Source organism: Acomys minous (assembly GCF_964271855.1).
Source record: "Acomys minous genome assembly, chromosome: 2".
Lineage (NCBI taxonomy): Eukaryota > Metazoa > Chordata > Mammalia > Rodentia > Muridae > Acomys > Acomys minous.
In genome coordinates this window covers 46,257,686-46,282,343 of record NC_140484.1, presented here as the reverse complement: position 1 = coordinate 46,282,343, position 24,658 = coordinate 46,257,686, and the positions used below count along the sequence as shown (strand labels likewise).

General features: G+C 40.7%; 2 protein-coding genes across 2 annotated transcripts; one reads left to right on the top strand and one right to left on the bottom strand.

Moving 5' to 3' along the window:
- Positions 1–2,374: 2,374 nt before the first annotated feature.
- Positions 2,375–3,368, top strand: LOC311609482 (olfactory receptor 5AN1-like; the record flags this gene model as incomplete). The annotated part of the gene is made up of 1 exon (XM_084802606.1): positions 2,375–3,368. The coding sequence occupies exon 1, from the start codon at positions 2,385–2,387 to the stop codon at positions 3,366–3,368; it is 984 nt and encodes a 327-aa protein (XP_084658732.1). The 5' UTR covers positions 2,375–2,384.
- Positions 3,369–17,772: 14,404 nt separating this feature from the next.
- LOC311609475 (olfactory receptor 5A2-like) lies at positions 17,773–18,714 on the bottom strand (the record flags this gene model as incomplete). The annotated part of the gene is made up of 1 exon (XM_084802595.1): positions 17,773–18,714. One exon carries the CDS (start codon positions 18,712–18,714, stop codon positions 17,773–17,775), a length of 942 nt encoding a protein of 313 aa, XP_084658721.1.
- Between the last annotated feature and the right edge of the window lie 5,944 nt (positions 18,715–24,658).

The following is a 24,658-nucleotide window of genomic DNA, read 5'->3' as shown; positions in this document are numbered from 1 at the left end:
AGTTTCAAATGCAAGATTGAATAGCACCAGTTGACAATACATTGAACATACAGTTTTGGGTGGATGCAGATGTGAACGAACAGAACACTTAACACTGAGGGGAAAGCGTCTTCCAGCCCCTCTCATCAGCATTGTCTTCTAGATGGCACCTGGTGGAGGAAAACAAATGCAGCAATAAGAATGTGCAATCTGCCCGAGTGGGAGTTAGAAAAACCATATGAGACAGGAAGAGGTATTCCAATAACTATTTCTTAATTCTGTTATTGAAACCTAGGTCATATAATTTCTGTAGGAACTAACTTTGTCAGAGGGCCCTTGATATCTCATCTTTGTTTTATCATTAGTTGCACTTCGCAGAGGGAGGTGAGGACAGGGAGAATAATTGCTGACATTGCCCTTTGTGTCACTCAGTCTCTTGAGCAGTGCTAGAGGACGGCCAATTCCATCACCTCCTTTTATACCCGTGACTACCGAGGAGAGCAGTGTTAACATGATAAATGGATACTCAACCAGTAAGTGCGTCAGATTTTGTCCCTACTTGTGTTCTTATGGATATATATCTGACATTGTTATTATAATATAGTATTTATATAAAATTGTGGGAATATAGGTAATTAAAAAAGAAAAAAATCACACACCCTTACTTCCTAATATTTTGCTTTATTTGGTTTTAATGTGTTTATTTGGAAGTGGTTCACATGATGTATATGTGTATTATGTATGTATGAGTGTGCACATGTGTACCTGTGTGTTTATCTATGAATGTGAGCATGAAATATAAAAATATATATTGAGAGACAAAGACAGAGAGCCATTGATCACATACATGAGAGTAAATATAGGAGACAAACTTATAGGGGATTAGGAAAGCGTTCCTTGTACTCATCAGTGCTGTGGGTGCCCAGTCCTTGATGATTTCGAAGATATATTTCACATAGAAGATATTGCTGTACTGTCTTTGTATATTTTGTTACTATGAACACATTTTTCAGTTGCATTTTTTATTCTGTTTATCTTAGCCAAGGTTTTCATATTTTCTTTCTCTTTCTTTCTTTCTTTCTTTCTTTCTTTCTTTCTTTCTTTCTTTCTTTCTTTCCTTCTTTTGCCATGCTGTCCTGGAACTTGCTCTGCAGACTAGGCTGACCTCAAGCTCACAGGGATTTGCCTTCCTCTGCAATCCAAGTGCTGGGATTAAAGGTGTGCATCACCACTGTCCAGCTCCTATTTTCTTTTTTTTTCTCTCCTTTATTAATTTATTCTTGTTACATCTCAATGGTTATCCCATCCCTTGTATCCTCCCATTCTTCCCTCCCTCCCATTTCCCCCTTATTCCCCTCCCCTATGACTGTTCCTGAGGGGGATTACCTCCCCCTGTATATGCTCATAGGGTATCAAGTCTCTTCTTGGTAACCTGCTGTCCTTCCTCTGAGTGCCACCAGGTCTCCCCCTCCAGGGGACATGGTCAAAGGTGAGGCACCAGAGTATGTGAGAAAGTAATATCCCATTCTCCACTCTACTGTGGAGAGTGTTCTGTCCATTGTCTAGATCTGGGTAGGGGTTTAAGGTTTACCGCCTGTATTGTCCTTGGCTGGTGCCTTAGTTTGCCAGCTCCTATTTTCATCTTTTTACTTGACACTTTCCATTTGGACGTTATACTCTATCCCAAGCATGCATCAACATATAATGGATCCTCTAATAATTTTTCCATTGAGTCATATCTCACAGACTATTTATGGAGGTGCACTTATTCCACTGTAATTTAAATTACTAACCTTGTCATTTGAACATTCCTACCAATATATTTGTTTTTGAAATGTTTATTTCTTCTTTTGTTGCATGTCTGTCATTGTGATAATGAGCATTAATGTTAACAGTACAGCTGCTTTTCCCTAAGTGTTGATGCATTCTGTACTCATCACTTGTGCCCTTGAAATATGCCAGAATTAAAAATTATGACATTTTGATCCTGGAAAATGTGGGGATGTTTGTTAAACAAATTTGTGAAAACTAGAGGAAATTATTGTAAGTAGGGCAAATAAATCTTACCAGTTAAAGAATTTTAAACCACTGTGAGGAAAGGAAACTATGAAGTTTATTTTGGAGTCCTTTATATCACACTTCATAGGAAGGTTGATTTTATTACAAAAATAGGAGCATGTGCTTGTGGTCCACAAAGATGTGTCAGAATCACTGACCATGACAATGGGATCCAATCCTTCTATATACGTGTGTGTGTGTGTGTGTGTGTGTGTACTTTGTATTTGTATATGTTTGTGTGTGTGATCACATCATCACACATTTCTTAGGCATTGTTTTAAGAAGTTGTCATCCAAGTTTAAAATGTATATTATTAAGATGATTAGCCAATGTCACTTGAGTCATAAATGCATTGTTTTATTTCTATGTTGATTTTTAGGAGCATGAACACTGAAGTGATGCTTGGGGAAAGAAATATTACCAAGATCACCCAGTTCATCCTCCTGGGATTCTCCGATTTCCCCCAAATCACAGCACTGCTCTTTGTTGTATTCCTCATCCTTTACATTACAGCACTGACTGGGAACCTGTGCCTTGTTGTTTTAATAAGGATGGACTCCTACCTCCACACACCCATGTATTTCTTCCTCAGTAATCTGTCCTTTATAGACCTCTGCTATATCACCTCTACAGTCCCCAAGATGCTTTCCAACTTCTTCCAGGAAAAGCAGGTTATCAGCTTTGTAGGCTGCATAGTTCAATACTTTATCTTTTCCACTACGGGGCTGAGCGAATCTTGTCTCATGACAGCCATGGCCTATGACAGGTATGCTGCCATCTGTAACCCTCTGCTCTATTCATCAATCATGTCACCTGCCCTCTGTGCTCGGATGGTGACGGGAAGCTATATTGCAGGACTCATAGGTTCTTTATCTCAGATATGTGTCTTGCTGCAGCTCCAGTTCTGTGGTCCTAATATCATCAGACATTTCTTCTGTGACATGCCGCAGCTGCTAAATCTATCCTGCACTGACACTTTATTTACACAGGTCCTGCTTGCCATATTAACGATGTTGTTTGGGCTTACAAATGCCTTAGCCATCATGATATCCTACGGTTATATCGTCTCGTCCATCCTGAAGATCACTTCAGCTAAGGGCAGGTCCAAAGCTTTCAACACCTGTGCTTCTCACCTCACAGCTGTTTCCCTATTCTATAGTTCTGGTATCTTTGTCTATTTGAGTTCCAGCTCTGGTGGCTCCTCCAGCTTTGACAGATTTGCATCTGTCTTCTACACTGTGGTGATTCCCATGTTGAACCCGTTGATATATAGTCTGAGGAACAAGGAAATCAAAGACGCCATGAAGAGATTACAGAAAAAGATAATCTGAAGAAGAGTTTGCAGATAAGAATATTTCAACATAATACCATGTCATACTTACTACTACCTGAAATCATATGCACGTGATTGGAACACTACAAAGTCTGTGGATCTTTGGGTAAGAAACAGACAATATGCTAGTGTGAACCAACTATTGATTCAATGATATGGAAATACATCATTTTCAGGACCATTAGGGCCATAATTTCTATGTTAAAAAATGGACATCTCATCATTAATTATTCTGTTTATAGACATTTGAGAAATATCAAGATGAGTAATTTGTGCACACCCGAGAACTGTTAAATTACAAGGCTGTGCCTCTAGAGAAGACCCCTGACCCTAAGTCTCCTAGCCCTGTCTTGTCAGTATTGTGATGTAGTGTAATATAGACAGGGCCATCCCATTGATTATTCTGTGATCCTGAACAGGTGTGGATCATCATAAGCAAATGTCCTGTATGAAATGAATAAAGCCACACATTGGCTTCATTGTGCTTTTTACGAAGACTAATCAGAACCAGCTTGATGTTCACAGGAAATCACTACCAGTCACTTAATGAATATTAGATCAAACACAAAAGTGGGAGTTTGAATCATGAAGACAAATGTTGAGAAGAGCATGGTTTCTTCAGTACTGTTCCCTTGGTGTTTTGATAGTTTGATTTCTGGCATCTTGAAAAGTCATGACCTTGAGAAGTGCCTTATCAGCTTTGGAGCTGAAAGATGCTCCACCACACAACAAGGACATTTACTCAACTATGTTCACAGTAGCTTTATTCATAATTGCCAGAATCTGGAAACAAACTAGATGTCCCTCAACCAAAGAATGGATAAAGAAACTGTGGTACATTTACACAATGGAATACTACTCAGATATTAAAACAAAATCTTAAAATGTACAGACAAATGGATGGAACTAGAAAAACATCATCCTGTGTGAGGTAACCTATACCCAGAAAGACATGCATGGTATATACTCACTTATAAGTGCATATTAGCCAATCATAGATGTCCTCTGAGAGATACCACCACCCACCCAGGGATTGGGACAGATTCTGGGACTTGCTGCTGGACTCTGGATGGAGTGTTGAGAGTGATATGGAAGCGTGGGGATATGGAAAGACCCAGAAGTTTCAGGAGCCACACAGGGAGACCATCAAGGTCAGAGGATCTAGACTAAGGACCCCTGCACAAACTGATGGACCAACCAAGGACAATGCTTTTTAGTAAACCTGGACCCTCCCCTGCCCTTTCAGAAATAGTGAATGGACAGATCATTCTCTAAGGTTGTATATGTAGTGGGAGTGGGGACTGCCTCTGATATGAAGTCTGGTGCCCCCGATTTGTTCACTTCTCCTTGGTGGAGAGGCCCTGTGTGAACACAGAGGAAGGAGATGCAGGCTATGCAAATGAGACCTGATAAGCTGTCATCAGATGGTAGGGGAGGAGGGCTCCCCTGTCAGAGGTCTAGGGGAGGGGAATTGGGTGGAAGAGGGAGGAAAGGTGGGAATGGGATGATTCAAGTGTGGGGATAACAATGGCAATGTAAGAGGAATAAATCATGGTAAACTAAAAAAAGAAAAAAAGTGTCTTTTAAAACTTATTTATTTAAAGTATTTTTTTTAAAGTTTCTGTTTTTACATATACATTTATATTATTACACACATATACAATAAACTACTCACAGCAAGAAGAATGACAAAACAATCAGGAATTATATAAATGTTACATTCACAGTGGTTTGGGTATTTGTATGTGGCAACCTCGATAAAAACATTTTTCCTGTCTTGGTGCATCTAAATTCTGAATGTGAATCAATAGCTATCATATCTTATCTTTATCAACTTAAAACACCTATCTAGACCTAAAAACATCTTAACTCCTAAAAAACTAGGCTTAATTGTAAAGCTAAGCTATCTAGTTTCCAACCCTATTAGAGACTTGAGAAAGAACACAATTAATTTCCTGAGTAGACAGGAAGTGCTGGTTAGCAGCTTCCAAAATAGAAAATGACAGCGACAGTTTGCTGCCTGAGCAGTCACCCAAAAGTCTCTATAATGTTGGAGCATCATCTTTAGCCTTCTGGCCCAATATATCTGACAGACATATTTGTGAGGCAGGAACTATTGAGGACTTGCTTACCCTGTCTTGGCAGAGTTTGGCTGTCGACTCTGCCTTCATCTAAACTTGCCCGTTTTTAGGCAGAATTCTGTCTGTGTCAGAAACAAGCACATTTTCCCCAGGGCCTTATTTGCCGCATTTGAAGCCATCTCCCTAAGTAGGTTCATTGATGCTCATTGTCTTCTTTGAGGTAGTCTGGGTGTTGCCAGGAGTTAATCTGTCTTGTTGTCAAAGAATCTTTAGAATAAAAAAAAAAATCTTCAAATGCCATATTCTTTAGGTGAAAAAAAGTGTCTTATGAGCCAATAACAATATATGGCATGGTGGGACCTGATCTTCTTCCTCTCCTACCCTTCAACCAGCAGCAAGTTTGCCCTGGGTTGATACAGACAACCAGACAACACCATAAAATATAGCTTGATATTTCAGGCATCTGCTTAAGTTTGGTGTATGAAGACTTGTGTGAATTCATTGTTCTATAGTCACTGGACATTCAACATTGCTGAGATCAGAAGCACAGGCATGGTCTTTATTGTCCGTGCATGTCCAGCATTTTGTGTCCTAGTATTGTGTGGTTTTGAGAGTGTGATGTAATGGAGGTAGCAGAATAACTAGAACTGTAAGCTGGTATTCCCCAGTATTGCAGCACAACTGTTTTCCCCAGGTAGACATGACCTTCACTCTCATGAAGCAGAATTGCCTTACACAATACCTTGGTTTACAGCCGTGGGGCCCAAATATTTACAGTAGTACAGCGATAAGCACGCCCATGGAAATGTAAATGATATAATGTTAATATTCTCTCCAGAGCCAAGAGGAGTGGCTTACACCTGCAATCCCAGCTTTAGTAAGGCAGGAGGAGTTCCATAGGGGGTGTAGGCCAACCTGGGCTACATAGTTCCATCCCAGCCTGGGCTACAGAGTGAGACCATGTCACTAGCAAACAAACCAACAAACCCATTCATGCAAACTCCCTTCTTAAAACAGGGCATCATAAGTCCCTCACTTGAGGTTATACCCACCAGTCTCTTTTTTTCCCACTTTCATAAATGACCACTTGTGGTTGGCAGGTCTTTTTTCTTAGAGTATATAGATGCACATGGTTGACTGGGCCTGGAACTCCCCAGGCTCATGGTTGCTTGTTAGTCAGTCATGCTGTAGAGGGTCATCATTGTTGATGCTGGTTCCCAGGAATCTCTGGTGCTTTGGTACATAACTCTAATAAAGTCACTGGTTCATAAGCCTGGATTTGGATGGAATCCTTTCTTTGGCCTGTTAGTCACTTCTCTATCTGGGTCCTTGTGTTTATTTACGTGTTTCTAAGAAACTTCTTGCAACATTCAGGGAGCTCAAAGGACCAGGAGAGGATAAGGGTAAGCAGGGTTGTCATTTTTGGCCAGTTATCTCAGGTCAGACTTAAGTTTGAAGTTCCATGACTGGTTTAAAACAGGACCATGACGTGCAAACAACAATGACCACTGGTTTACATGCTGCTTTATATTTTTATCTTAGCTTCAGAGACTCATTAGATATTTTTATTTTTGATATTATAATATAATTACATAATTTCTCCCTCCAAATTTTCTACATAGACTTCTTTATTCATTATTTGAGAGTTTCATACATGTGTACAATAAATTTTGGCCATATCAATTACTTTCTCCCTCTCTAACTTCTCCCCTGGCACCTGTGCCCCCTTATTCTCTTTTTCTATTCCTCATTGATTCTATTCAATGCTATTTATATGTATTGGTGTAGGACCATCCATTAGAGTGTTGTCAATCCAATAGAGTGAGGGGTTAGGGTTAGGGTTAGGTCAAGGAAGTGAGGGGACACTTCCTTGAAGGAAATCGAATCTTTCTCTTCTAGCAATGTTCAGCTACCAAAAGTCATCAGTTAGTAAGCAGCTCAGTTAAGTTTCTCTATCTATGATGGAATTAGACTAAGTGTTCTGTGCAGGTAACCAGAGCTGATATGAATTCATAAGTGCAATGGCCCTGTCATGTTCAGAAAATATTGTTTAGTATCAGTCCTCCCCAACTGATGGCTGTGTGTGTGTGTGTGTGTGTGTGTGTGTGTGTGTGTGTGTGATAGATAATACTATTTTGGGATGAACACTCCACAATTACTTATTTTTTGCACTCTAAACAACTGTGTGAGTCTCTGTATTGACATGTTCACTGAAATAAAAAAGAAGCTTCTCAGATGAGGGTTGAGTGTGGCACCTATAGGTGAACAGATACGTATTTAGAAGGTAGTGTGCTACTATGTATATTTAACAAAGTAATAGTGAAGACTCTCCCCTACAGTGTAAGGCTTCCCCACTTTTGGTGGGGGAGGAGGTCTCCTTCTGTCAGAGGTCTAGGGGAGGAGAATAGGGCAGAAGAAGGAAGGAGGGTGGGATTGGGAAGATACAAGTGAGGAGATAACATTTGGGATGTAATATGAATAAATTATAATAAAATAAAAAACACTCATACATGTAAAATTTGAAAAAAATATAAAAGCCAAAAGAATGCAATAGGCTTCAATATGAGTTTTTTTATAAGCCTTATTTTGTAGTAGATCTCTTTTATTTCCTTGTAGCCCCTTGTTTCCTTCATCCATTCTTTCTTAACCATCCTCACATCCTCAGGATGCTCGTACCTGTTTCCATATCACTTGTGTTCTGCTGTGCAACATCCCTTGAGGTTTTCAACTAATGATCCCTTTCTTGGGTCTTGTATTCTACAAGTATTCCATTAAGCCCACAAATTTAAGATGTGAAGCTTGGATCCACTAAGAGAATTTGAGGGTGAGGTGTTTGCCTTTCTGGGCCTGACTACCTCACTTATTATAATTTTTGGTGGAATTGCATTGAATATGTAGAGTATTTTTGTTTGGATGGCCATTTTCACAATGTTGTGTTAGCAATCCACAAGCACAGGAATATTTTGCATCTTTTAGCATTTCCCTTCATTCTTTGTTCATTGTTTTAAAGTGTTCATTATAGAGGCTCTTTATTTCATTAGTTATGTTTACTACAATGGTGGATGTCATGCAGGAGGAGCTGCAGTGGGCAAATGAGCTTCCTGGAGATGTCCTGCTGTTTTTCTCAGCTGTGATGGAGGTACCTTGGAGAGGCAGAGCCTCAGGGGCTTCTTTTCCAGATTATTTCTTGCTGCTGATGTACCTTCTCCTGTTTGTCATTGTTATATTCCTCACATATCTGGCATAGTGTGATTGGATGTGGGGAGATCCTCACTGCCTATCATTTGGTGACTATTTCCTGGGAGACAGCTCACTCTATTGGGCAATTTTCCTGCAGATCAACATGAAGATGAACGTTCATGTAATCATGCTGTTTAGATGAATTAGTGATTTTACAGAATGCCTGATTTGATTTACATAGTTTTAGGAAGTTAGGGTAGTTGATAGAAAGTTTAAGAAAGTGATTTAAGTTGTCGCAACAGAAAGTTATAACAAAGTTAGAGCGCCCCCTCCCTTGTAGAACAGCGAGGGCTGCACAGGTTAGAAAAGGAGTACAGTGAGCTTTTGTGTATTACAAACATGAGGTTGTACTGGGGAGAGAAAAATAGGCTTGGGACAAATTATTGATCAAGAAAGACATTTCATTTTAAATTGGGTCTGAGTTTCTGGATCATGTGATCCAAGGATGTGGTCACAAGTTTAGATGTGCTCCGTGAAAAGGCAGAGTTATGAAGGAAGACTAAATAATTTGGGCCCATCTGGGACACAGACAGTGAACCAGCAGAGGTGAGTTGGGTGCGGGCCACAATCCACATTGTCTGCCATCCCTAGGAAGCCTGAAGGGCACCTGAGCAGCTTTAGGCTTGGAACTCTCTCAACCTGCTCCTCACCTGCCTGGACCAACTGAGACACAGACAACAAACCTAGCAGAGCTGATCTGGGCATGGGCTCCAACACCCATTATCTGCCATCCTGAGAAGACATCTGGGGAGCCCTAGCAAACAGTCTTTGTCTTGGGACTCTCTTTGCCTTTTACCAACTGCCTGGCCCACCAGGGATATACATAGCGACCCCATCAGAGGAACCTCCAATCCTGCTAACACCTTAGACATTAGATCACGAGAGGCCAGCATAAGACACAAGCAACAAAACCCAGAGCAATATGACACCACTGGAAATCAGTGGTTCTACCACAGCAAGCCCTGGACATACTAATGCCCACAAAACACAAGAAGAAGATTTTAAATCTGAGGTGATGAAAATGATAAAAGCCTTGAAGGAGGAAAATTAAGCTTTCAAAGTAATACAAGAAAGTACATCCAAACAGATGAAGGAACGGAATAAATCCTTTAACAAATTACAGGAAAATACAATCAAATGGAAGAAACAAATGAACAAAACTATTCAAAACTGAAAAATGGAACTAGAAGCAACAACAACAACAACAACAACAGCAACAACAGCAACAACAACAAAGAACCATAATCTGAGACAATCCTGGAGTTGTAAAACTTAGGGAAGAGAACAGGAAGTATAAACATAAGAAACACCAACAGAACACAAGAGATGGAAGAAAGAATCTCAGGTGTAGAAGATGTGGTTGAAGTATTGATACATCAGTCAAAGAAAATGTTAAAACTAGAAAGTTCCTGACACAAAACACCCCAAAAATATGGCACACTATGAAAAGACCAAACTTTAGAATAGGAATAGAAGAAGGACAAGACTCCAAGCTGAAAGGCCCAGAAATATTTTCAACAAAATCATAGAAGAAAACTTCCTAAACCTAAGGAAAGAGATGCCTATAAACATACAAGAAGCCTACAGAACTCCAAATAATTAATTGGACAAAAAAAAGAAAATTCGCCCACCACATAATAATCAGAACACTAAATGTACAGAACAAATAAAGAACATTAAAAGCTGCAAGAGAAAAAGGCCAACTCACATATAAAGAGAAATCTATCAGAATCACACCCTACTTCTCATCAGAGACTATAGAAGCCAAAGTGCCTAGACAGATGCCATGTAGACACTAAGAGACCCCTGTTGTCATTCAAGACAACTCAGTAAACTTTCAATCATCATAGATAAAGAAAACAATATATTCCACAACAAAACCAAGTTTAAACAGTACCTATCCACAAATCCAGCCCTACAGAAGATACTAGAAGGAAAACTTGAACCCTAGGAGGCTAACTACATCACAGAAAACACAGGAAATAAATAACCCCAAGTCTCCAAAACCAAAAGAAAGGAAAATCTCTCACTCTCTCTTCCCTCCCTCCCATCAAAATAACAGAAACTAACAACCACTGGTCATTAATATCTCTAAATATCAATGGCCTCAACTCCCCCAATAAAAAGACACAGGCTAACAGAGTGGATGCAACAACAGGATCCACCATTCTACTGAATACAAGAAGCACACCCCAGCAATAAAAATACACATTGCCTCAGAGTAAATGGCTGGAAAAAGGAATCCAGTCAAACAGACCCAAGAAGCAAGCTGGAGTAGCCATTTTAGTATCCAATAAAATACTTTCAACCAAAACTAATCAAAAGAGATGGGGAAGGACACTTCATGCTCATCAAATGAAAAATACGCCAAGATTATGTCTCAATTCTGAATATCTATTAACCAAATGCAGGAGCACCCACATTCATCAAAGAAACATTACTAAAGCTTAAATCACACATCGAACCCCACACATTAATATTGGGCAACTTCAACACCTCATTTTCACAAATGGGCAGTTCATCGAGACAGAAATTAAATGGAGAAATAAGGAGACTAATAGATGTCATGAGTCAAATGGACCTAAGAGATTTCTACAGAACATTTTACCCAAACACAAAAGAATATAACTTCTTCTCAGCACCTCACAGAACCTTCTCCAAAATTGAACATATACTTGGTATAAAATCAAACTTCAACAGATACAAGAAGATGGAAATAACTCCTTGCATCTTAACAGACCACCATGGATTAAATCTGGAACTCGACAACAACAGAAACAACAAAAAGCCTACAAATTCATGGAAACTGAGCAACTCCCTACTCAATGACCTCTGGGTAAGGGACAAAATAAAATAGAAATTAAAGACTTCCTAGAATTCAATGAAAATGAAGGCACAATGTACCCAAACTTATGGGACTCAATAAAAGCAGTGTTAGGAGGAAAATTCATAGCACTAAGTGCCTTCATAAAGAAACTGGAGAGATCCCATACTAGCAACTTAACAGCATACCTGAAAGCTCTGTAATAAGAAGAAACAGACATACCTAAGAGGAGTAGATGTCTGGAAAGAATCAAAGTAAGGATTGAAATCAATGTTAGAAGCAAAGACAAGGGCAAATAGAATAGATACTGGAAGTACTTGAAGAGAAGGAAAAGGACAGGTGTCCACCACAGAGGTCCCCTATAATCTACTTGTAGGTCCCATAATATGGAGTCTGACAGACTCTGGTGTCCACTCATTGGTCACTTCCCCCTGATGGAGTGGCTTCACCAGGCCACAGAGGAAGAGGATGCTTGCAGTCTACATGGCACTTGATAGGCTCAGGTCAGATGATATGGGGAGAAGTTCTCCCCCTTTCTGAGTACTAGGGGAGGAGGAAGGGAGTTGAGGGAAGGAGGGGGGATGAGGGAAGGAGGGTGGGACTGGGAGAATATGAGGGGGGGGGAGCTACAATTGGGATGTAAAGTGAATAAATTAAAAAATATTAAAATGAGTAAATAATTCTAAGAATAGATCAGATGTTATCCAGTTTAGCTGAACAAGACTTCAAAAATAAGATGAATGATGGATGCTCTGTTTCTTAGTAAAAACAGACTCCCCATATTATGGGACCAACAAGGAAACTGTGTTGCCTATCTACAACATCTGAGCAGAGGATCTAGGTCCTCACCATGCCTGGTACTTGGTTGGTGCATTAGTGTGCAGCAGCCCCCTCCTCTGCCCAGATTTGTTGGCTCCACTGGTCTTCATGTGGAGCTTCTGACCTCTCTAGGTCCCTCTATTCCTAACTCTTCCATAAGACTCCCTGCAATTCACCCTGGAGTTTGGCTGTGTGTCTCAGTATCTGATTGGATTTCCTGCTGGGTGGAGTCTTTCAGATGACCTTTTAAGATAATTGATTCCTTCTTTGTAACTGCAAATTGCAGCCTACTGGTAAAGAAAAGCTGGCTGAGAAATTACTTGCTTGGTAACATTTTGTTATATATAACAAGTTATTGGGAATAATTTGTTTTTCTTGTTTCTCACCCATAATATGTAAAATATTTGATCATGTGAAGGTATTGGGGAGCATGTTTTTCTTACGTATACTCATTGTAATCATTCGCTTAAAGAAAATTAGCAGCATGGTACTGGCACAACAACAGGCTGGTTGATCAGTGGAATCGAATCAAAGACCCAGATATGAATCCTCACACATATGGTCACTTGATTTTTGACAAAGAAGCCAAATCCATTCAATGGAAAAAGAATAGCATCCTCAACAAATGGTGCTGGTCTAACTGGATGTCTATGTGTAAAAAAATGCAACTGGACCCATATTTGTCACCTTGCACAAAACTCAAATTCAAGTGGATCAAAGACCTCAACATAAAACCAGAGACACTAAGTCACTTAGAAGAAAAAGTAGGGAAGAACCTGGAACACATTGGCACAGGAGACAACTTCCTGAATAGAACACTAACAGCCCAGGCCTTAATGTCAACAATTAATAAATGGGACCTCATGAGGCTGAGAAGCTTCTGTAAGGCAGGAGACACTGTCAAGACAACAAAGCGACAGCCTACAGACTGGGAAAAGATCTTCACCAATCCTACATCTGACAAAGGTCTAATATCCAAAATATATAAAGAACTCAAGAAATTAAACACCACCAAACCAAATAACCCAATTGAGAAATGGGGCTTGGAACTAAACAGAGAATTCTCAACAGAGGAATATCAAATGGTTGAGAAACACTTAAAGAAATGCTCAACCTCCTTAGTCATCAGGGAAATGAAAATCAAAACAACTCTGAGATCCCACAATCAGGTGGACTCCCCCCCTCCAGGAAACTCGCAGCTCTGGCCTACCACCAAGAACTATCAGTTCTGGCTCCTTAGTTTACCACTGTCAGTGGAAGCCACTGTCAGTAACAATCAGTTCTGACCTGGAAAGCTGCCCTTAGAGAAAGTCTGCTGGGTGACCAGCCAGCTGTCGGTCTAGGCCCTGACTCATTCTACCCCTGTGATGTTGAAGCTGGTCTTCGACAAAATACTTTCCTCTTGTCCCCATGAATCACAAGTGTCACTTCAGTGGTGCAGATTTCTGACTAATCCCAACAGATTCTTTAACCGCAACCTGACCAACACACAAATATTCTTAGCCAAAATATCTCACGAATGGCCCCTAACTCAGTTTCTAGGGTCCTTATCACCCTGAACCCTCATGAACTGGATCTCAAATGTCCATATGTCTTTTAGTGTAGCTGTCTTCCAAGATTTCATTAAAATGGCATCAAGCTCTCCCAATAGCATTCATTGGCTTTTCCAGACCAGAGTTGCAAAGTCTCTCAAATTTGTCTGCCCAAACCACAGGGTCAGGTTTATCATAGGAACAATCTCATTTACTCAGTGCCAATTTGAGTTTGAGTTTCATTTCTGTTCTTGGAATAGAAGACTCCACATAAAAATAACAAGGAGGAAAAGATTTATTTGCCTCACAATTCCTAGTTATGTCCTGAAGGGAAATTCAATACAGGAGCGCGAGCTGCTAGTCATATCCTATCCATGCTCAAGAGTGCAGAGAGAATAAATGCGTGTTTATTTGCTTGCTGGGTCCCTGTTCTCTTAACTCACATGCAAAGCGCATGTGATGAAATGTTGCTATCCACATTCCTGGTAGGTCTTCCATTCTGCCTCACGTAAGGCAAGCGAGATAGTTTCCCACAGGCATGCCCAGAGGCCAGTGAGATCTAGGCAACCTTTCCTTCAGGCTCTCTTCTTATGTGATTCTAGGTTGTGACAAGTGGACTTTTAGTATTAACCAACACTCTCTCTCTCTCTCACACACACACACACACACATGCACACTCACACACGCATACATGTGTGCACACACACAGAGAGGACAGAAGATGACTTAAACAATATCTTAAAAACTAATAAAATAATAAAACTTTAAAACATTCTAACCATCACAATTACCTATACATTATTCTTCGGCAAACCACGACTTTTTTTTCTTTTTTCTTTTTTAGCATTGGAAGTAGATACAAATATTTAAATTTTTAAAAAAAATTTGTTCACTTTACATCCTGATTGCAGCCCCTCCCTCATTGCCTCCTGATCCCACCTTCCCTCCCTCATACCCTCCTCCTCCCTCCCCTGGTCCTCAGAAAGGGGCCCCTCCTCCCCTAGCATCTGACCTCAACCTACCAAGTCTCATCTGGACTGCCTATATCCTCTTCCTCTGTGGCTTGGCAAGGGCTACCCCTCCAGGGGGAAGTGATCAAGATGGGGGGCAGAGTCCATGACATAAGTAGTCCCTACTCCTCATATTGTGGGACCCACAAGGAGACTGTTCTGCCTTTTTACTGCATCTGAGCAGAGGGTCTAGGTCCACACCATTCATGGTCCTTGGTTGGTGCGTCAGTCTCTGTATTATAGTGTGGTTATTCTATATTATGTGGCTAATATCCTCTTATAAATACTCATTTATAAGTACCAAATGTGTCTTTCTGGGTCTCAGTTACCTTACTCAGGATGATTTTTCTAGTTCCATCCATTTATCTGCAAATTTCAAGATTCCCTTGTTTTTAATAGCTGAGTAATATTCCACTGTGTAAATGCATCACAGATTCATTATCCATTCTTCTGTTGAAAGATATCTAGGTTGTTTCCAGTTTCTAGCTGTTACAAATAAAGCTGCTATGAACATAGTTGAGCAAATGTTCTTGTTGTATGGTGGAGCCTCTTTCTGGTATATGCCCAGGAATGATATGGCTGGGTCTTGATAAACCAACACACATATGGACACTTGATTTTTGACAAAGAAGCCAAAACATATAATGGAAAAAAGAAAGCGTATTCAACAAATGGTGCTAGTCTAATTGGATGTCTACTTGTAGAAAAATGGAAATAGACCCTTTTTTATCACCCTGCACAAAACTAAAGTCCAAGTGGATTAAAGATATCATCATAAAACTAGACACACTAAATCTGTTAGAAGATAAAGTGGGGAAAAGCCTTGGGCTCATAGGCATAGGAGACAATTTCTTGAACAGAAGCCAATAGCTCAGGCTCTAAGATCAACAATTAATAAATGGGACCTCATGAAACTGAAAAGCTTCTGTAAAGCAAAGGATATTGTCAAAAGAACAGAACAACAGCCTACAGACTGGGAAAAGATCGTCACCAACCCTACATCTGTCTGACCGAGGGCTAATATCCAAAATATATAAAGAATGCAAGAAATTAAACACCACTAAACCAAATAATTCAATTAAAAATGAGGTACAGAACTAAAGAGAGAATTTTCAACAGAGGAATATCGAATGGCCAAGGAACACTTAAAGAAATGTTCAGTGTCCTTAGTCATCAGGGGAATGCAAATCAAAATGACTCTGAGATTCCATCTTACACCCATCAGAATGGCTAAGATATAAAACTCTAGTGACAGCACATTCTGGTGAGGATGCAGAGAAAGGGGAACCCTCCTCCATTGCTGGTTGGAGTGCCAACTTGTACAACCACCTTGGAAATTAATCTGGCTCTTCCTCAAGCCATGAATTTTGAAGGAACAAAAAATGCGTACTTTAGATAAAATACTACATTTCTTTAAAATATATAATGTAAAATTATTCTTTGAAATTTCCTTCATGCATATAATGTGCTTTGATCATATTTAAATCTCACTTTTCTTTTTTGTCCACTTGTATTCCTTCTAAAACTGTTATTCTTCTCAACACCTTTTTCTTCTGTTTTCATATCTTTAAAAAATAACTCACTAAGTTTACTTTGGGTTCTTGCACGTGCATGACTGTGAAGTCTTTTACTGGATCATGTGATGCTTACCAGAGGAAAATCGAGAAATGGAGAAATGTGACTGACACTCTCTCAGGAACCATTAGCATCCAATGACCCCTCACTTCTGGGTGGGTGAAACACTGAAGGGCATCAGCTCTTGCAGCTCTTGTGTAGGTAACCAAAGCAGATGTGAGTTCAGGAGTTCAGTAGCTATGCCATTTTTAGAAGGCAGAATTCCATAGCATTCACCCCCATCCTCATACATGCTTTCTTCTCCTTGTCCACGCTATTACCTGAACCTTGGGGGATAGAGAAAGTCATACAGATGTTCCACTTAATGTTGAATACTCAAAAGTCACTTATTCTCAGCTCCTTGACCAGTCGTGAATCTCTGTTCTGGTCACTTCCCACTGACAAGAGGCTGACCAAAGGCTGAGATGTCTAAGGATATTAAACATAATTAATTAGCAGACAGTTTCAATACATATCCATTTATTTGTTTGTTTGTTTTTTTAAAAACAGGGTCTCACTGTGTAGCTCTGGCTGGCTGAGGGCCACTTTGTAGACCAGGCTGGTCTTGAACTCACTGAGGTCAGTCTGCTTCTTTCTCCAGTGTTGGGAGTAAATGCACAAGACATCTTGACTAGCTACATAGCCATGTATCAACAGCAAGTTATCACTAGACTCTCACGAAGTATTGTGGCTTCTTTAGCCAGAAGGTTTAGATCATGTTTATAGTACCAGGTACATGTATGCCCTACAATAGAACAGGCATCAGATCCAATCATGAAGTGACCGGTGATCTTTAAAACATCCATGCCACCATTGTTCTAATGAGCATATATTATCAAACAGTTTGGTGTTGTAATAGGCAAGCCCACAGCGAGGTGCTACTGTTGATGACTTATCTCCCAACAGGCTACTCAATACTCTCTGGTGATGTTTATGTTAGGCAGCAGGGAAGGAAGCTTTCCTCTGAGTTCCAGCTCAGTTTTTCTGTGTCCCATATCTAAAGTATGGACAAGCGGTATTTTGATGCTGCAGAATGTTATGTTGTCATGGTGAGGTTTTCCTCTAAAGAGGACGTTTGAAACCTCAATGTACACGTTATTTATTTTAGACTCTAATAATGACAAATCAGTCTCTAGCTGAAAATAAGATAACAGAGAGGAGAATGAGCTTAGTCCATTAAAAACATCTTGAAGATCAAATAGTTAAAACTGCATAAATTTCTGCAAAATTCAGCCACTCGGATCATCCTGTAAATAGTGCCCAGTATCAGAAACATGCATGTCTATGAGAAAGCATAGTCCCTTTCCATCGTTTTCCTCATGGCACTTTTAATGTCCTTATTTCTGAGGCTATAGATGATGGGGTTCACCAGGGGGATCACCACAGCATAGAATACAGACACCACCTTGTCCTGGCTGAGGGAATAGCTGGAACTGGGTCTCATGTACATGAAGAAACCAGAGCCATAGAAGATAGTCACAGCAGTCAGGTGAGATGCACTGGTGCTGAAGGCCTTGGTCCTACCTTTAGCTGAGCTGATCCTTAGGACAGCAGCAACAATGTACCCATAAGAGATGAGGACCACGAGGACAAACATCACGCCCACAATGACACCTATAAGGAAGGTCACCACCTGGCTGGTGAAGACATCAGAACAGGCTAGAGCCAGGACTGGAGGAAGGTCACAAAAGAAGTGGTTGATGATGTTGGGCCCACAGAAATCATGCTGGTAGATAGAGCATGTTTCAATCAGAGAACTAAGGAAACCACCCATATAGGCACCAGCCACCAACTTTAAACACAGAGTATGAGACATGAGAGCCATGTAGAGCAGTGGGTTGCAGACTGCAGCATACCGGTCATAGGCCATAGCTGCCAGGAGTAAGCATTCTGTCAGCCCCATTCCACAGAAGATAAAATATTGTGTGGCACAGCCAAGAAAAGAAATGGTGTGCCGATCTGTGATAATGTCGGAAATCATCTTGGGGGCTGTGGAGGATGAATAACAGATGTCTAGGAAGGAGAGATTACTGAGGAAAAAGTACATAGGTGTGTGGAGATGAGGGTCCATCCTGATGAGGCTGATGAGGCTCAGGTTCCAGGCTAAGGTCAGAAGGTAAATCCCCAGAAAGAGGATGAAAAGGAAGACCTTTATTTGAGGTTGATCTGAAAGTCCCAGGAGGACGAATCTGGTTACAGCTGTGTTGTTTCTTTCTCCAGCCATAGATGAGCTTCCTGCAGAAAAGAAGGGACAATCCTGGTGTTAGAGAGATTGTCTTTATAACTTTAAGGGCAACATCTTGGGGCTTGAGATGTAACTAAGTTGGCAGACTGCTTGCTTGGCATGTGCAAAGGCCTGCATTTGACCTCCAGCACCACATAAACTGGGTAGGTTGGCACACATGTGTAATCCAAGGAGGGTTAGAAATTCACTGTGATTCTATACAGTTAGTTCAAAGCCATCGTGGGATGCATGAGACTCTGTCTAAAATTAAAAAAAAAGATAGAGCTATTGAGATGGCTCCACCAGTAAGATGTTTGCTTGAAGACCTGAGTGTGGCTTCCCAGCAGCTATGAAAAAAGCCTACCCTCAAAAAAACAAAAACAAAATCAAACAAACAAACAAACAAACAAAAAACAAAACAAGCCTAACCAGGCACATCTGTAATCTTGGCACTGGGCCTGGGCTTGGTCAGGCAGAGACAGGAGAAAGATGCCTGGAGCTCTCCAGCCAGCCAGGGTAGCAGCAAAACCAGTAAGCTCAGAGTTCATTGAGAGACTCTCATTTAGAAATGCAGGTGGAAAACAATTAAAGAATATGCTATGTGTTGACCTCTGGCCATCACGTACATATTCCTGATGCACATGTTCACATAGATGAACATGTAACACACACACACACACACACACACACACACACACAGAGAGAGAGAGAGAGAGAGACACAGAGAGAGAGAGAGACAGAGAGAGAGAGAGACAGAGAGAGAGAGAGACAGAGAGAGAGAGAGAGACAGAGAGAGATAGAGATAGAGAGAGAGACAGAGAGAGAGACAGAGAGAGAGACAGAGACAGAGACAGAGAGACAGAGAGAGAGAGACAGAGAGAGAGAGACAGAGACAGAGACAGAGAATAGACATGCTTGGAAGATCATAGAAACTATTAACACCCAGTTAATAATTCCAGATATCTTCTGCCTAAATCAGCCAAGTAACCCAGAACAATCTGTTAGCACCATTTAAAAGTTGTATGGCATATACCTTGTTAACTAGAAAAGATTTAGTCTAAAGGAATAGACGTGAATGAGAAGTGAGAAAATGAATTGTGTCCTTAGCAACTTTCCAGTCTTGGCAGGGGCTGGGGAAAGCCACTTCATGTCTCCAAAGCTTCACTGTATCAAAGACAAAGTGGGATGCTTGAATCAGCCGTGCTTCAAGTCCTTTTGGAATTAGGTTTTCTATGGCATTTTTAGATTTTCTTACTTAAAAAGAGGAGCCAAGATTAAGGCAAAACAAAGTTGGTCATTTTAATGTTTTATATGTAATTAATATAAAACTCAAAGACAAGGAAATGAATTAGAAAGACCATAAGTTTTGATGTATTATATCTGTATGTGTGGGTAGAGGCAGAGAATCCAAGCCATAATCTACTATTTCATTTTTTCCACACAACAAATCCAAGAGGAAAAATATGTATACATATATGTTTAGCATTATAAAATTGTTGAAAGATTTTCTACAAGTCACCAAAAAAAATTAACAGAAAAATGAAAATTTGTATTTGACCAATCTCAGCGTCATAGAATTACAAAATGGAAGAGCTATAAATAAGTTTCCATGAAAAATTCCAGAAGTGACTGATACTGGCTTAGCTGTGGTTCAGTCACTAGGATTCCCCCAGAGAAAATAAGTTGGAAGAAGAAAGGATTTGTTAGGACAGTAATCAGCAAAGTTCAGCTTGGATGTCATTAGCCAGATCAGATTATCATTCTAAACACACGAGGTAATCAATTAAGAAAGGCAGATTGGTCCTGATTCCAGGTCAAAGTGAACACAAGTGTGTCTCAAAAAAGCAAAAGAACCTTTGCCATACACTGGTAAAGTTCCCTTGTTGGATTTCCTCTCATTTCTATGTTTGACCGTCCACCTGTGTCCAAGCATAACTCTGTTTCTTGTCACTCAATTACATGTGCTTCTGGCTCTCGTGGGGTGTTCTACAATACTGAATCTTGCCTCAAGTCACAGGCACCCGGTAAATACTTGTAGAGCGGATGAAATGTTTTCCTTTATTTATCCTCAGAGTGAAGCATTAGGGGCCCATCAGTTACTACGCTTGGCACATTACTATGATAAAACACATAATATGGTTTTTTAGTTACAAATAATAACTCTAACATTTAATAGCAATCACGATATAATTGTGAATGCTTATTTAATACCTGTTCTGTGCCAGGCACTGTTGTAAGGACTTAGTTTGTACAAAGTGTGGTCTGTAGAGCCTCAGAACTTGGCAGTATTTCTCTGCCCCTTTTACAGATGAAAGCTGGGATAAGTTAGGCTGTTGTATTTTCAGGAGAATAAAGTGGGAAGGAATTGTTTAGACTTACTGAATTTCTTTAGGTGAAGTATCTTGAGATCTTGTACCACAAGAGAAGGTTGTGGCCTCTTCTGTAATCTTTTGTTCATTTGCATTTCCTACTGCTGTGTGCCTCATTTCTGGATATATTTATATATATATGCATATGTGTACACACACACACATACACACACACACACACACACACACACACACACACACACACACTGACTTCGTGTAAATAAAAATGTGTGCTTCTGGAATCCTTGCTATTTTTTCACTAAAGTTTCCAGGTAACCTGTGGGAGTTTATTATTTTAATGGGCAGAGATAACCCCCCAGAGGCTGCCCACTGTGGCTACTCCAGGTTCCAATGTGTAAACCTGAGAAACCATTACAGCTAACATCTTCTGAGTACTAATTGTCCTCTGGAGTAATGGTGATGGGGCTGGCTGCCCATTACCAATGTCCCCCACCTTATTCTCCTATGAGACTTCCTTTCTTTGGGTCCAAGAATACTTCCTCTTATGTTAAAGAACAGCCTTTCACTTTAAGACATCCTGATCTGCTAATAAACCTCACACACAAACAGACTAAAATTTGTGCTAAAATATAGTAGTTAGGAACAAAAATTTCCAGCTGAGATATTTTGGATTAAATTCTAACTGCATTCTCTTATCAATAGAAAACAAATATGAAGTTATATAAGCTCTTAAAGATCAACATATTTACTTGTTAAACTGATATAAATAATGACTTCTGCCTCAAAGGATGCTGAGTTCATTAAATAAGATATAAATAAGAAAGTCTTCACATGGTGCTTTGATAAATAGAAATCACTCCAGGTATGTAAGCTAATAGCACAAATAACTCCGTTTCTTGAGTCAGGGCCAAGAAGTGTCTTTCCTTTCCACTGACTTAAAAATTTACTTATTTTGTGTGTATGACTTTTTACCTACAGGTATGTGTTTGCACCAGGAGCACACCTGTGGAGACAAGAAGGCATTGGATTCCTTGAAACTGGAGCTGGAGATGGTGGTGAGCGTCTATGTGGGTGCTTTGAACTGAACCTGGAGTCTCTGCAAAAGCAGCAAGTGCTCTGATTCACTCTCTATCACCAAGTGACTTTTTACTGTGACTCACTGTCATTGGAATGAAAACAACTCATTTACATTTTAATGTTTAGGTGTTACTTCCAGGACTGCTGCTGCCTGCAAGGGTCACTTTGGGCCAGTCAGTTAAATCCTCTGGGAAGGAGCAAATTGAAATAATTCCCCTAAAATTCCTGGAACTCTGAAAACTTCATTATTTGGGGGCTGGAGAGATGACTAAGTTTAACAGTGGGTATTGCTCTTTCAGAGAACCCATGTCCAGTTTCCAGTTAGCAATGGCAGCTTATAATGCTTAGCAACTTAAGTTCCAGGATATCTGATGCCCTCTTTTGACCTTTTCAAGCTCATACATGGCACACACACATGCAGGCAAACAGTCATGCATCAAAAATAAATACATCTTAAAAAATAGTTATTCTTCTATGGGGTTGCCTTGTGCAACCTTTTGCCTTGTCTTACTGTATCTTGTTTTGTCCTGTTTGGCTGTTGCCTCTTGAAAATGAAGATGGAATGGATCTGAGGGAGGCGGGAGGAGAGGGGGAGCTGAGAGGAACGGAGGGAGTGGAAACTGTGGTAGATGTACTGTGTGAAAGAGGAATCTATTTTCAATAAAAAATTAGTTATTCTGTTTCATGGAAATAAAATGATCAGTTCTTGTTCTGAAAACAAATATTCTATATACAGGGGCAGGGCTTCTGAGATTTCTGCTACACACGTAAATTGGCTCAGTTGGGGAATGAAATGTAAAAACCGCAATCTCTGTGCTCGAACTGCAAAAAATGAAGAGGCAGAGAAGAGCTCTTGCCATAAGAAACATTCTCTTGTAGGATTGCAAATTAACCAGGAGATACTGAAGTTGAGAGCGTAAAGGCAACTCAGTGTGAAAGTGTTTTGATGCTGGATTATTTATAATTAATTTATAAAATTAACTCCATAATTATGATTGATATATCTAGAAGAATATAATACGTTTTGTCTACACAGTCAACTCTTTCAACACCATCATAGCCCTCAGTAACAGGACAGGCTGAGGACATCAGCATGGCCTCAGGGATAACATTGGCCTTGGGCATCAGTATGGGCCCAGTAGTAGACTGGCCCATGGACAGGCCTTTAGTGGTGTCACAGGCCATGGACATCAACAGGAGCTCTGGATGTAGCAGGACTATGGACCATAACATGGCCCTCTGTGACAGCATAGACCACTGATATAAACAGGATCCCAGGCTGCAGCAGGACCACAGACCCCAACATAGCCCTCTGTGGCAACATGGGCCATGGACATCAACATGGCCTGAGGCAGCAGTACAGGTCATTCATATCAACATGGACTCCCATGGCAATCCAGACCACAGACACTAATATGGCCTCCTGCAGTAGCACAGTCTAAGGATGTCCATCTAGCCTCCAGTGGTAGCACTGGTAGAAATCCACATGGCCTCCAGTGGCAGCCCAGAGATATCCACATGAACCTCAAGCTTCAACCTATCCTAGGGCAGTGGACTACAAATACCAACATGGCTTCCAGGAGCAGAACAATTCATAGGGGTCTTTGGGAAGGTCTAATCTAGAAAATTAACTGTTCTTCATCTCTGAAATTCTGAATTGCTTAGAACCAGGGCTATCATTAGACTGTGCCGTGTGCTGGGGATGGAGAACTAAGTCTGCACAAGCTCCAGGCTGCTGCACACCACTCTGTCAGCCCTACTCAGCAACGCCCAACACAGTTTTACATGCAAATATCATTACAATGAGTTGTTGGTCTGGTTCAAAATTTCTAGTTTCTGAAGCACCATAAATACTGGACCATGGCCAAGATTTGTCTTGGAGATCCTGCTGTTGTCCAGAGTCAGGATGCTGCTGCAGCTAGACAGGGAATGATGTCAGACTCTGTGCGCACTCCTAGCTACAGGACACTTCTCCACTGTCCTAGAAGTCTGCCATACCACCCCCATCCCCTGAGCTAGCTAGATTCAACTTTTGCACACCATTGCCCTGTGCTGTGCTGCTGTTTACTGTCTTCCCGCAGGGCAAGCAGCTTGGGCTACAGCTGCAGTTGGTGGCTCCATGCTGCGGGCTTGCTGGTAGGCCTAGGAATGGCCCTATTCAGTAATGACAAGTTTCTGTGGGAGCTTCGGGCTGCTGCCCATCTCCCTGTTATCAGTGTAAGCTGCCCCAAGGCTCATCAGACACTATCATTGTGCTTGTAGCCTGCTGGCTGAGACATGGTGGTGGAGAAGGATATAGGTTCATCATCTTCCACCATGTGAAGCTCTATCCTGTCATTTTTCTTTTTAGTTTCATGAGTGCATTTAAAAAAAAAAAAAGCATATTCTTGTAAGACTTTTTTTTTTCACAGTTGTTCTGGATCAGGCTCTGAGGACTCCTTTTCTGCCGCTGTGTTACCCTTAGAGGCCTCCGTGGGTCTTTCAGATTCCTTGGGGCTCCAGAGAGGGTGCTAGCAGCTGCTGCCATTTTTGTTGAA